General features: G+C 41.0%; 1 protein-coding gene across 3 annotated transcripts in view; it reads right to left on the bottom strand.

Annotated features, from left to right (window-relative positions):
* Positions 1-11,211: 11,211 nt before the first annotated feature.
* Scyl2 (SCY1 like pseudokinase 2) overlaps positions 11,212-15,280 on the bottom strand; it is a 58,570-nt gene continuing 54,501 nt past the window's right edge. For all 3 annotated transcript variants that reach the window (XM_010631387.2, XM_033763858.1, XM_010631386.2), the window contains one exon: positions 11,212-14,347. In XM_010631387.2, coding sequence (XP_010629689.1) covers positions 13,706-14,347 — 642 coding nt within the window. In that variant the 3' untranslated portion in view covers positions 11,212-13,705. The remainder of the gene's footprint in view (positions 14,348-15,280) is intronic.

The following is a 15,280-nucleotide window of genomic DNA, read 5'->3' as shown; positions in this document are numbered from 1 at the left end:
CTAAAAGTCTACTCATAACCCAAGTTGTTCATATGTCAGGCAGGTCATAACTCAAAGGTCCACTGTACTATTAACTTCTACATGAAAGCTGTCAATAAGCAAGATCTAAAGCCAGAGGTGATGGTACATTCCTGTAATCCTAGCATTCTGGGAGTTTGAGGTAGGAGGATCACAAGTTTAAACCAAGCATAGACAACTTAGTGACTTGGTAAAACCCTGACTCAAAATGGAAAAAAAAGTTTTAAAAAGGCCTCAGTATGTAACTTAGTGAGATGGCCTTGGATTGAATCCCCAGTTTTGAAGAGAGAGAGAGAGAGAGAGAGACTGTACCAGTGCTACAGTTTAGATCTAGAATGTTGCCCAAAGATCCACATGGAAAAAGCTAAATCACTAGCTTGGTCCACGGGGAGATGGTGGAGCTTTCAGGGGGTGGGGCCTAAAGGAAGGTCTTTAGGTCATTGCCAGGGTGTGCCCTTGAAAGAGACCATAGGACCCTGCTCCTTCCCTCTTCTTTTCTTTTACTTCCCAGCCATGAGTGAGTAGTTGTGGTCCTCTATGTACTCCTGCCATGATGCACTGCCACAGGCCCAACTCAATACAGCCAACCAATCACGAACTCAAATTTCTAAAACCATGATCCAAATAAACCTTTTATCTTTATGAGTTTGTTATATGAGATATTTGTTATAGCAACAAAGAGCTAACACAACTAGAATTGAAGCTCAGGCTCATTTCATTCACTGTTTCCTTTGTTCTTTTTCTTGAGGGTCTACTAGGTGGCAGGTCCTCTTTAGGCAATGCTAATACAGACTGGACTGTGATGTTCTCCTTGAAGAAACAAATAAACAGGAAATAAATGGGTCCACCACAGAGTATTGAGTGCCACAATAGAGGGTTATGGGAACGCAAGCAAGGATGCCAATCTCAGCTGATGGATGAGTGGACAGGAGGGCTTCCCAGATAAGGGGATGGCAGTGCATGCACTCAGGAGACAAGAAACATGTGGGAAGGAAGACAAGCATGAAAAAACTTGGCATCTGGGGAAGCTTGCACAGTGTATGACAGCTGGGTGGGTGTGTCCACGTCGTAGGAAACAAGGCTGGAGCAATGATCTTGAGCACTGTACAATTCAGTTGTTGCAGAACAGCATTAGATAAATGTTCCCCATCTCAAAGTATCAAATATGGTAAAGACAGAGGAAATTATTATGAGTAGCAGAGAAATCACTGTGGGCTGTGAAATATAAGCATTGCTCCCCACTATGGATATATAAACCACATTTATACTAGAAAAAATTTCCAGCCACTGGTATATACTTGATGACTTCCCATCATCCTATACTGAAATAAAACCTCTTCCCTTGGAGAACATGTATTAACCAAGATTTCCCAAGGGGTGCATGTCCAGATCATAGCAACTACTCATACTCAGAAATTTCCAGTCTCCCTGCCATCTCTCCTTTAACAGTGACAGACCTGTTCATATCCTGTATGACCCTTGGTGAAAGGACCAGGAATAAACACTTGAACTACCCTGAGCCAGTAAGGTTCCAGATTCTCCTAATAATTTAACTTTGGCATTGAAAGGCTGCCAGTTAAACCTTGAAACACTCTGGACCTAGAAAGGCGGGGCGGCTACACGCTAACATTATTGAACAGAGATGCAGAATATGTCAGTCTGACAGAGTAAGAAGAATGAAATGTTGCCAGGCATGGCAGTGTACGCCTGTAATCCCAGCACTCAGGAGCCTGAGGCACGAGAATCGCTGTGAGTTCGAGACCAGCCTGGGCGACATAGTGAGTTCCAGGTCAGTCTTAACTACATAGTAAGACCCTGTCTCAAAACAAAACAAAAAAAAGAATGAAATTTTAATAGGGTGAGGGTGTGTGTGGTTTTTTACAGCATTCCAGTCCCTGTCTTTCTAAACTCAGCTGTCCCTCTGTCCTTAGATTTTATGAACTACCCATGTCCTTATAAGAAACTGTCTTCTTTTGGTTTAGCTAAGATAGTTTCCACTCCTCACAAATAAAGAATCTTGGCCATTGCAATTATTTAAAACCCTAATTCTGCAATTCCAAGTCATTTCTACCTAACACGCACACATATCCGAGCCTGCCCGGCCAGTTGTGACAGGTGGAATGCTAGGCTGCAACCACAAAGCAAGCACAGCTCCTAGGCTAGTTACGAGCCAGTTTGTTCTGGTCTTCCACCAAAATTAAACCAACAAATCCCCAAAAAACATGAGGACAATATTTTTTGCAGGAAATAATTTCATCAAATCCAATCAAATTTTAACCAGCATCAGAGCTAAAGACCAAATTGCCCTCCTTTCTGGGCTGTGAGTATTGCTCAGTGGCAGAGAGCACTTGCTTAACATATGTAGGGCCCTGGCTTTGATCCTCACCCAAGATGAGGATGCCTGGCGCCCATCTAGGGCCTTTAGATAGATCTTCCATAGAGTAACTATGGCTGCCAATCACAACTATGACTCTCTTCAGCCGGAAGCAGTCAGAACGGTCTTCACCCCTTGTCCCCTCACGACAGTTAGGGGTACTTCTTGTGGGGGGGATATTGTAGATAGGTAAGTTAATTAGATATCTTGTAGGCAGTTAGACCAGGCCCCCTCAAGGTGCCAGCCCTCAAATCCCCAGTCCTCAGGTGCCAGCCTTCCAGGAGCCAATATGGAGAACAATTGAGGCATAGTCACTGGTTAGCATTATAAAAAGAAGAGGCACCACCTCCTGGAGAGACAGCAGTGATTCATACTGTAAATGGAAAATTCCTTGAACGTGACTTGTTTTCTCATCTGACCCACACTTAATCAATATTACCTGGGTGCCTATACTTGTAATATTACTGGTTGGTCATGGTTTTGCCCCACCTCGTGCCCACCTTGTAAATTTCCGCTGGGTCTCATAGCTTTGTCCCATTCTGTACCCGCATCACCACATGGCTTTGCTGTATAAAGCACCTCTAAGAAGCGGTGTGGGCGGGCAGCCCACTTGTGGGTCCCCTTCTGTCTCTCTTAGACAGAAGCTATCTTTCTCTCAATCCATTTTTCCTGCTCTTAGAAAATAAACAATTATTCACCTTTCTGCGTAAGAGGTTGTTATGGTTTAGATATGAAGTGCCCCTTGAGACTAAGGTACTGAGGGCTTGATGCCCAGTGTAGCACCATTCAGAGGGAAGCACAGAACCACAGTTGTTCTTTTTTTTTTTGGCACCAGGATCGAACTCGGGTCCTTGTACTTTCTAGGCAGGCACCAGAACCACTGAGTTAACAGCCCCCAGAATCACAACTGGATGCTAAGGGCACCAGCCTCATCCACAGACCAACCCACTGCTGAGTTATAGCTGATGGACGATTAGGAGGAGCACAGATAGAGGAAGTAGGTTTCTGGGGTGTGTCTTTGACTATTTTGTCCTTAGCCCCTTCCTCTGGCTCTTCCCCTGTTTACTCTGCTTCCTGGCTGCCATGAAGGTGCGCATCTTTTCTCCACCACATCCCTCTGCCATGTTTCTCCTTGAAGCCAGTCAAACATGGACTGAAACCTCTGGAACCATGAGCCAAAGTATTTCTTCATCTCAGTTGCTTATCTGGTGACAGTTACTTGGTGACAGCAATGAAAAGCTGATTAAACACAGAGATCTCATAAGGAAGTAAAGGTAATGAAAACAAGATCTTCTTGGGGTTCCTTCTCTCCTGAACCCAATGGCAATTTTTCTAGCCGATGCCACTTACTACCCCTCTTCCACACTCTCCTGCTCAATCCCTCCTAACATCATGAGGCCAACATAAAAATTTCTCTTTTACTAAGGATTTTTCTCAAGGAGAATCTGGATATTCTTGATAACTTTCATTAGTACTGACCAATATGTACACGACGCTTGACTTTTCATTGAACCCCCATATCTGATTTTAATTCTTTCATTAATAGTCAAACTTTTCTTCAAAATCCTTTCAAATATCTCATTTGGTTCCCCTAACAATCTTGTAAAACAAGGATTTAAAGAATCAAGATTCAAATTTCACCCAACATAACCTAGAGCCAGTAGAATTCAGAGAACTGGAACAAGATCTTACAGCCCATATTCTGGGATTGAACCATTATGTTCCCTATGTTCTTTGAGATCCTATGACCCTACTGTAGGTAGTACAGAGTGCCTTTAGCACAACTCAAGAAAGATGTACTCACAATCTTTGTGTCTTCAAAAACTTTACTCAACACTTAACTATAAGTAAGCATGTGATAACTACCACAGAAATTTGAAAAATAAACAGAGTACTGATTTTCAAGATTACTTAATAGCCAGGTGCAGCGGCACATGCTTATATTTCCAACACTTGTGAAGCTGAAACAGGACGGTAAAAACGTTTAGGCTACTTAGCAAGTTCAAGTCCAGGCTGAATTACAGAGCAAGACTCTGTCTCCAAAAAACAAAAAAGCAAACCAGACAAAACAAGCAAACAAAAATTACATGCTAGTATGTTTACTTTCATTAAAATATCCCACTGAAAGTGAGGGCAAAGTGACAACAGAGTGAGGAGAAATGAACATAAAGCATCAGTTAACTAATGGTGGATCAACATTAACCCTATCTGCCTCAGCCTGGAGAAGACCAGAGGGGAGACTGACAGGAACCTTTATTCCACCCTACTATAACCGCTCCTTTATTTTCCTGACTAGAGTTTCATAAAGTAGAATGGAAAAGTGGATGTGACAAAATAGAATGTCAAACAGATTTTCCCATTTTTCCTTATGAAGAACTGAGGCTCCCTCGAGAACTTCTCCACAGTTACTGTACAAAGTTTTTGGTGGCGCCAAGATTTAAACCCACCTGATTACAAGTGTTCTCTTGATTCTACCACATGGCTTTCAATCTACAGCAAACATTGTTAGACCCATTAACTTTAGCTGAGTCCAATACTGGAGTTGAAATAATTTGGGCTCTGTGTTCCTGAACTGTAGGTTTTTTATGACACAATTAAATATTTCTCCACAACACTCTGTAAATGTAAATTTGCATACACAGACACCTAAGAAACCTACCAGGATCTATTTTCAGCCTATCACCATAACTACCTAAATATTAAGTGTCATTTTTTCAAAATATATTAATGAATTTTATTTTAATGGTCAAGAACAGGGCATGATGCCTCATTTCTAAAGTCTCGGCACTGAAGTGGCTGAGGGCAGGAGAATCCCTTGGGCCCAAGAGTTCAAGTCCAACCTGGGACATGTGGCAAGACCTCAGCTGAAAAAACAAAGTCAGGTAACTAAAATACAGAAATGCGAGGAACCACTGCTGTTAATATTTCACACTTCTCATAATTTTCTAAGCTCTTTTAAATTCTTCCTAGTTCCCACAAACCTCACAACTACCCATAGAACCAAATAGGGCAGACTCCTGCATTTCACATTTCCAACGTGGAGGGGTAACCAGTGAGATTCTGAGCTATCAGGCAGACAAGAGACCGACTCACTTGCTTGCCACCATCCATCACTTATAACAAATTACTTAACATTTCGTCTTAAGTGTTTTGGCTTGGATACGATCCGTCCCCTAAAGGCTCACTGTGTTGAAGACTTCAATGATGATGAGCTTTGGGAAAGTGATTGGATCAAGAGGACTCTAACTTCATCAGTGGATTAATCGATCCCCCGAAGGATCATAACTTGATGGCATTACTGGGAAATGATGGAAACAAAAGGTGAGGCCTGCTTCAAGGAGACGGATTATGGGATGATGACCCTGGGGACTATAAATGGTCCCCAGCTCCTTCCTCTCAAACTGTGGTCCCTTTGCTCTCTGCTTCCCAGCTGTCATGAAGTAAGTAGCTAAAAGCAATGGAGCCAGCTGACCATGGACTGAAATCCCAAAAATCGTGAGCCATGAACCTTTCCTCCCTTGTTTTTTCATATTTTCTCATAGAGATACTCCTTCCTACTGCCACCAATATAACATACTCAATTATCAAGCTTTTAGTCTATTTTCTGGCTATAATGTAATTATTTTTATTTAACATGTTACTACCTGTGGTTTTTGTTGCTTTTTTTGTTTTTGGTTTTTGGTACTGGGGATGGAACTTGGGTCCTTGCACTTGTGAGGCAGGCGGTAGAACCACTGAGCTAAATCCCCGGCCTCCTGTATGCTTTGAATATATACTGTTCACGTGTCACCTGAAGACTTTCCTTGTGGAAACACTGAATGAGTCAAGGATATTTAGGTTGCATATAAGACAAAAATATATTAATATTTTAGTTACTTTCTTGTTGCTGAAACTAAATACCAGACACCCACAAGTTTAAAAAAAAGAAAGGGTTGAGCTGGGAATTTAGTTCAGTGGTTCCACCGCCTGCTTCACAAGCACAAGGTCTCTGCTACCACAAAAAATAAATAAATAAAATAAAATAAAGAAAGGTTTATTTTAGTTCACAGTTTGTAGATGTTTCAGTCCATAATGGGCTGGTTCCAAGGCAAGGTGGCCCACCGAGGGGCAGGGCAGAGGAGAAGCAGTCCATGGCAGGGCAAACAGAAAGCACCAAAGCAGCAGCAGGATTGGCCACTTTTTCCCTTTTATTCCACTCAGGCTACAAGCCTATTGGTTGGGGCCACCCATACTTAGGGTGGCCTTCCCATTATCCACACCCAGAACTATGCTAAACTCATCAGTGGACTAATGTAGTTATTACACACCGTTAATCTACACTCACACACACTAGATCCAGCCACCTACCAAAAAAACCCACCTATGAGTGAATGAGGCATTGGGGGGACATCTACATACAAGCCATAACAACTAGAAAATCTCGCAATTCAGTAAAGGTAGTTGGGTTATAACAGTACAAACTGAAATGGTGAAAAAAGTAAAAAAACAGAGCATATTTTGGAAGACTTATCACCCTCTTAAAGGAGCAGGTACAATTGTGCAATAATTTAGATAATTTCAACATTATAGTAATCGAGGCAAAACAAATCCACCCATACCTTCCACAAGTATTTCTCTCGAGAGCCTCTCATTTCATTGATTCAATACCACAAGCCAGATCTTGGGGAAGGGTACAGTTCTGGGAATTAAACTCAGGACCATGCACATACTACTAGATAAGTACGCTACCACTGAGCTACATCCTCAGACCTTTTTATTTATTTTGAGACAGGGTCTAATTTGCCCGGGCTGGCTTCAAACTTATAATACACTTGCCTTGGCCTCCTGAGGAGCTAGGATTACAGGTGTGTGCCACCATGCCCGCAAGTCAGATATTCTCCTCCAGCCCGTTTTTTTAAAAATGCACCTATAACATGGCTAATACGATTACTTGGGAAACAGTGACACCTTCTGGTAGTTTACATACTACACAGCTGACATTCCCCCTTCCCCAGAAACCAGCTAGTTTTAAAAGAATTCATGTATTCTATATCTATTTATTGAGCCCCTACATTGCCTCCTTAAGTTTCTGAAATATCCCATAAGGTATAAATGATTTAAAATTTTAAAAATTTTGATAGAGCATCGATTATAATTCTTTTTTCTGGTAGCACAATTTCATATAAAGTGTAATCATTGTATTCAAAATTTGTGAAGTTAAATAAATTCATATATAGTAAAAAAAAAGTATAAATGATTAGGTGAAAGTAACATTTATAGCTCACTTATTTTGCTCCTTGCCTTGCTGTCATTCCTGGCTCCCATGGAAAACATCTTAAGCAGCTAACATTAGTTCTACTTTTTTTTAGTCATCAAATTATTCGAACAGATTTCCCGTCATTCAAGCAGTTTTCCTAGAACATTAGGATTCAAAAAGACTTTGGAACTGCTACCTATTGTTATCTCCTCCCTCGTACATCCATCTTGAGATGAGATTCGTAAGTAGTCATTTGATAACAGCATTAAGAAATTCCTTTTAAAAGGCTCCATGCATCTGGGCTCAGGCCCCATCTCCGCTAAGGCGTGCTTCTGCTCCGTAGCTGTCACCGCGTACATCTATTCCGAAGTCGGCTCTTCACTGAGCTGCTTTTGTAACTACAGCGCAGAGTCCCTCAGAGAAAGGCCTACTTTCCACTGTGTCCCCCAGGACGCACGAACATTCTTCTGGCCTGCGTGCGTACGTACATGCGTGTGTGCGTGCCTACGTACGTGCGTGCCTACGTACGTGCGTGTCTTACTAAGGACTGAACTCGGGGCCTTTTCCCTGAGCTACATCTCCAGCCCTTCTTTACTGTTTTTGTTCTGTTTTTGTTTGTTTTTTGAGTCAAGGTCTCACCAAATTGCCCAGGCTGGGCTTAAACTCGTGATCTTCCTGCCTCCCAGAGCTCTGGGATTACAGACAAAAGCCACCATCCTGCTCGGCCTGTTTAAATGTATTCCAGTATTCCTTCGTTGAAGTACGTGTTCTTTGTTCCAGCGAAGCTTTAGAATTCTATGTCCATCAGAAGGAAGGCACCGGTATCGGTGGAGCACCTCCCCAAAGCAGGAGCTGAGCCTGGGGCTTACACATTTCCCTCATCTAATCCGAATAAACCAGACTGCGCACCATGGGAAGGGAAGTGCGGTGAAGGAAACGACTTGTGGTCCAAACAAAGCAAGCCAGGCACAAAGGTGTCCATCAGGGGCTGAAAGTATTTCAGAATTTCTAGAGAAATGAAGCCTCAATTTGGGGCCAATTTCATAACCATTTCTTAAAAAGTGAGATTTCGGGCTGCTGCCAGTGTCTGGAGTACAGGAACTGGTGCTGAGTGAGGGCGGATTCACACCAGCTCTGCAGCCGAGGCTGAGGACAGAAACTCACTTCTGAGGCCGCGCTCGGTGAGGGACCTTCCCAACTCCGCACAGGCGGTCGAAGGGTGCCCACAGCTACAGGCAAGATTTCAGAAACACTTCTGGCTGTGTCCCAACACATGAACAAATGCCTAAAAACCCCTGCCTTGTGTCCAGGGAGCATGAACGCTGTCATTGTTGGCTAAATTTTAAAAAACACACCCACACACGCCCTGTATCAGGTACACAAGTCCACACCGTTTCTAGTGTGCCCACGGAAATACCTATTTGACTGGTCCCATCACTGTATTCAGAAAGACTGGCAGGGGTAGGGATAAAGATCTGGAATAGACCTACACGAATACTGATTCCTACAAACCACACATTGAAGTTTATCCCATTGCCTTACTACAAACGTCAAACATCAGGTTTACTAGCAAAACTACACAAAAGAACTGTATTTTTATTTCCGCTACTGGTACATTCCTAAAAAACTTTTCGAACAAGTTTTTAATACAGGATGCATGGACAAAGAGAAGCATTTCCACAATGGAGTACTACTTTGCCATAAACAAAGACAAACTTGAGTCGTGTAGAAAAAATGACTGTACCCTGAGACCGTAACGTCAAGAGAAATAAATCAGACACGCCAAGCTTGAATGTCGCGTGGTTTCTCTTATATGAGAAACCCAGAGCAAAAATAAAGAACAAAGTAAATATAATCGGAAGTAGGGAGACAGATTTTTCTCAAGGGGACGGAGAATGAAGAGATGGAGGAAGGGGAGGAAAAGAGGAGTGAAGGTGCCAGCCCCACGCGAGGAATGTAACCGTGCACTGCAAATGCGTTCTGAGTGAAAAGGCGAAAGACAAAAACTTTAAAGTTTACCGATTTTTTAAAAGGAATCTGCCATGCCATGCGTCTTGGGCTTGCAGCACATGAAACACACAACCCCACTTTAAAACAGCTCAGTCTTGGGTTCAGGGTCCACCATGAGGGCACAGTGAGGAGAGAGGAGTCACACCAGCTTTTGAACAGCAGTTTTAATAGTGACTGTTAACCAGAAAAAGCTGGTTAACTAGTTAAAGGCGTACAAGGACTCAAGAAAGTACAGAAAAAATAGGTGTCAAAAAAGAGCAACTACCTCCGGGCTGAGGAAAGAGGAGGAAAAGAGGAGCAGAACCAGAAACCGGGAGGGGCTCTCTGCCAAGGTGAGTGGGCTGCTTCGGAGGGGGTGCTTTCCCTAGGAACACGGCAGAGGGCGTGCCCGAGGCAGCAGAGCTGGATGCAACTTGAGGCGCCGCCAGAGCCCCTCTGGTGGATACTGGCTTCCTACGCTGGACAGAAATGCACAAGCAGAACCCAGAAGCGAATGGGTCTATTTGCTGCTATTGCCTTGCAGCGCCCCCCTGGGAAGGAGCTGAGCACCACGCGGGGCAGACAGGAGAAGCGTGGAGCTGCGAGACAGTCAACGGTGGTCGGTCGCTCCTTTGGGTATGACGCTTCCATACACACCCGCGCTAATGTTTTATCCAGCACTGCAAATGTTTAAAATATGTGCTTTCTCAAAACTAAGTACCAATAAGCAATGTAAAATGTTTCGTTAGTTTTTTGTGTGATTTACATCAATTCCATGCCTAAATGATATTTTTGATCTATTAAGCTAAATTATATTAAAATTAATTTCCCAATTTTTAATTGAGGTACTAGAAAAACTCTAAATTACATATGTGGCTGGTATCTCAGGTTAAGTTATCCCCGAGTGGCTGGAACAACTGGCTGCAATGGTTAGCAGAAGTTTCTAATAGCCAACAGCTTCATTTCAGTGAAACAGCCTTTCCAGCCTACTCCCCCCACGTGTGAGCTTTCAGTCTGCTACTACTATCTGGGTTCCATAAGCACCATGAACCCCCACCCTCCTCAACTACAGTTCAGACAAACAGTCCAAAGGTAATTCTGATGATGTAATCTCTCTTCTGTCATCGCCCTCTTCACCATCTTCCAGGATAAATACATATAGAGTGCCTGATAAATGCTGAACATTTACGTGCTACATCAGTCAGTCTCAGCGAAAGCATCTCCAGAAGAACCCATACAACAAAGGATGGAATGTTGGTAAAGAGCTCTCAAGCATGGATTAGGAAAAAAGTGTAGCTTCTACTCCTGGTACTTCAGTCTTATTCAAACTTAGTCACAAAACCCTTTTAGGGATTAAAATTAACCTTTAAAAAAAACTAAACTAAAAGAGAATATTACACTTACTAAAAACAAACTTTGGCTTCAGGTGCAGAGTGGCTGCAGTGCGAAATGTACGTCTTACTACATGTCAGCCTCTGCTGCCGATGGAGCTCTTACCATCTGGTAGTCTCAATTCTTACAGATTCATTTGTCTTAAAACTGTTCCAAGACCATTAAGTCACAAAGTATGAAATCACAACTTAATATGCAAGGGTTCAGAAAGCTAAAATTTATTTGGTGCACACTTTGCTTGCTATCAGGCATTTTTCACATACTCCTTTATGCAGCCATGTGAGGTATTTTACAGATTTAAAAAGAAAAACCACCTCCTTAATCAAGTAGAAGGGCTATAAGCATTGCTAAATAAAAACAAAACAAAAATCAAATTCAGGCTATTTTCATTTCCTTTATGCATTCTCTACACATATCACACATTTTTAGCATTAGAAGAAAAGAGAACCAATTCGAATAAAAGGAAATCTTTTTTGTAATTTTTATCTGTAGGTGCCCTTTAACCTAACAATTTTCTACTCTAAGCAAAAGAGGCTTAAACGCTTTAAATATGTGAAATAATTTTAAGGTGATCTAGTACTTCAAATACTTTGTTCACATAGGAAACACATTTGCCTAAAAATAGCACAGTTTTTCAAAGGCAATTTTACAACAAAAAGAGGCAACGGCTTGGCTTGTTTGATGGAAGTGATCTCAATAAAATATCTTTGAGAAAGTAGAAAAAAAAGCATACAACTTTATAAAAAATGCAGCACCATCACTGCCTCAGTGAGTGAAAATTACCTAAGATTTACACAGTACTTTTTTCAAATAACCTATTTCATATTTAGAAGTTCAAGTCATATAAATTGTTACATTAAGGTTTTCTTCCAATCAGGAAGTGATTACTGACATCAAGTCCTTTTATAAAATAAAAAACATTTCCCAAAAAAAGTGACTACTGAATTGTTACAAAGAAAAAAATCCTCATTTAAGTAATTTTATGCCATTTGTAAGCTTTCCCCAAGAAAAATATTGTGTTTAAAACAAAATAGTTACTCTGGTCAAGTTGTAGATGTATTTAACAAAAATATTTTTGATCTTTCTGGTTTTCTTCATTGCTTAAACAACTTTCTTCGTCAGTCTTATCAATCCTATAGCCAACCACAAAGTACAGCTCACGAGAACACGAGATGTGAAAGCTAACTTTTAAGTGCCCCCTCTTCCTTAACTGAATAGTAACAGCCATGTCATCAAATTATATTTTGTAATCAAATACTATTAGAGTGTGTATATGTATTTTTCAATGAATATTCATATTCAATGAATAAACTTAGTACCAGCACACTAAACTTCATATGGTTTATTTAAACGATTGCTGGTTCCAGATAATTAAAAACCACAAACTGTATGACAGCAACTATAATACACAGATAGTTCTTTAAAAGATGAAGTTATCATGTAACAGTGGAATATAATTTTTAAAACTACAAATGACACAGCGTAAGGCTCTGTGGGTGAATAATCAGCAAATTAAAAACATCAGAAAAAAGTTTGAGAAATAAAACATGTTGCCTGTTAGAACTTAATTCTTTCCTTTCTAAAAATGGCTGATTATGGACATTAAAATGTTCAAATAAAAGGTTGCCGGAATTTCTAGAAAAGATTTAAGCTGCAATATTTGATGAGGTCAGACTATCATGGCAGGCTGAAAATTAATCCATTGGTACAGAAGATACAACTGTTCATTTGTAGAGAAGTTTAATTACATTTGAAACAATACAGCAGAAATCTCAAAAGTTTACTCATTAAATATAGTTTAATTCTTACAAACTTCCCTTTGAAAATGTAATGCGTATGTGCTGCAACCTCAATAGGTTAAATTCAAAGTGAAACATGAAGGCAGCAGTCCGGGAAATGACATCAGATTGCTTTGACAATCACCTGTACATAGCAGTACATAGCTCTTCTGTGATATGGTAGGAAAAAACAGATCCTAAATGTTTCCAAGTAAATGCAGAAAAATATATAGCTGTTTGAGGCAGACCATGCGAAAATATAATGTACAATGATTAGCTTGCATTTAAGATGGTGTAGAATGCTTTCTAAACCAGTAAAATTAAGGTAAGTTAAATTTTGGAGCATTTGTTCAGTCTTTATTACTAAACACTAGTTCATCTGAAGAGTAAATGAAGACTGGAAGAAGCAAAAAACCTGATCATTTGTATGCTCATCATTTTCTCAGTCATACTAAATGCAAACAAATCAAGACAGCATCAAGATTTTTCACATATTAAAATGAAGACTAACGACTTATGAAGACAGACTGTGTACCAAGTAGAACACGACAAGGGCGTTTGCAGTTACCCAGTTTTTAAAATAACACCAAGATTTACAAGGCAAAATAAACATCTGATTTAAAAATTCTGCTATTCAAGATTAACTCAGTTGTCCTTTTTTCTCTCCGACACTGGTAAGGATTGGATTTTTAAAAACTTGAAGAGGAGTTTGTAAGAGGAAAAAATCCTCAGTGCTTTAAAAAACTCAACTGTTTAGGAGTTCATACATCTAACTATGCCTGCTGCTGTGGCAACAGAGGCTGTCACCAAACCATTCACTCAGCAATAATAGTTGTGTCAAGCCAAGTAAACAAAGATGTAAATTAGCTTATCCATGATTAAAACGGAAGTATCCTTCAAACACAGGAGCAAGGCACCTCACCCAAAAAGATCTTTCAAATCATTGCTAGCTGAGCTGCTACTGGTCATAGTAGTGGGAGGCTGTATAAAGTTCTGTGGGTTAAAGAAAGGGTTACCCTGCATGCCGAAGGCAGACTGGCCTATCACGTTCACCTGCGGTCCCATTACCGAGTTGCCCATACCTGCAGAACCTTGAGGAGGTACAAACTGATTAAGCCACTGATTGGGTTTCTGTTGTGAGAGCTGGTTCATGCTAACTTTGGGTTTCTGAGGACCAAAGAGGTTATTAAGGGCAGACATATCTGCGGGTCTCTGTTGTGTCTGCTTCACGCCAGCAGCAGGAGCGCTCAGGGCACTGAAGTTCGGCAGGGTAGGAGGCGCTCCCAGAGTCAGGCTCGTCACGCCAGGTGTGCTTGCACTGCTGAAGAAGTTCTGGTTTGTGTTAACCGGCATGCTGAATCCCGGAGTCTGAAAGCCCATATTGCCGTTTAGGCCGTTTGTCAAATTTCTCTTCGTATTATCAATTGGTGTAGAAAACATCATGCCCAGGCCCGAGGAAGGAACAGCAGTGAAGGTGCTTGCAGCAGCTTTGGGGGTGCTAACAGAAAGGCTGCTCAAAGATGACATATTATCCATCAATGTGTCCGTCAAGTCCTTAGTCTGAAAAATATGAGGGAAGTACTTATCTCCAAGAAAACCAACTTACTTCATATTAGTGAACACCTGACAAGTTAAAATATACACTCCACAGTCTATACCAAGTCAACAAAACGTGGCTGATAAGCCCAATACAGCCTGCATCCATTTTTGTATCGATTTTACAGGTGAGGATTTGCAATCAATTCAATGACAGTGAACACTGACATTAAATTCCAGTTACATAAAATGTTGACTTCCCAGAGTAGAACTGTATCTCTCATTAGTAGACCTTTATTATGAAAAGGATTCTCATTTTGAATTTCATCAAAATTTTGTGGGAATTCATTTTTTCTGTTCTTATATTCTGCTTCTTAACCTGCAAAGACTTTCTTCTCAGAGGAAGAATTTCAGTGATTAAGAGGTAACAACAACAAAAGAGGTGAAAGCTTTTAAAATAGTTATTTTATAAACTATTAAGAGTGTAAACTCAGACCACGGATTTAGCTCAGTGGTTCCACTGCCTGCCTCACAAGCGCAAGGTCCAGAGTTCGATCCCTGTACCAAAAAAAAAGTGTAAACTCTAGAAGCAGAGACCTTGTTCACTGCCATAACACCAGCGTCTAGGACAGTACCTGGAACACAGTAAGAAATAAATACTGGTCAGGAGATGCAGGAACATCTTCCTAACTCAAGTCACAAACCTGTCACTCAAAAGCTAAAAACTGATGTTGGCTCAAAAATTCATTGAGAGCATAAATACAATATCATTTCAGAGTGAACAGAACTGAATCAGCACTATGAGACCTAATATATTTTTAAACTCCACCTACTCATTCATCTATCTCTCCAGTGGTAACAAGAACTGGCATACACAGCTGTGCATTAGGCAGGTTATGGAAGAGAGGGGGGAAATCCTCCTCATGCGGATTCTTTGTGGAAACTGCGTGTTATACA

The sequence above is a fragment of the Fukomys damarensis genome, unplaced genomic scaffold (genome assembly GCF_012274545.1).
Source record: "Fukomys damarensis isolate Sample0158 unplaced genomic scaffold, DMR_v1.0_HiC HiC_scaffold_15, whole genome shotgun sequence".
In the NCBI taxonomy this organism is placed as follows: domain Eukaryota; kingdom Metazoa; phylum Chordata; class Mammalia; order Rodentia; family Bathyergidae; genus Fukomys; species Fukomys damarensis.
This window is presented reverse-complemented; position numbering and strand designations above follow the sequence as displayed.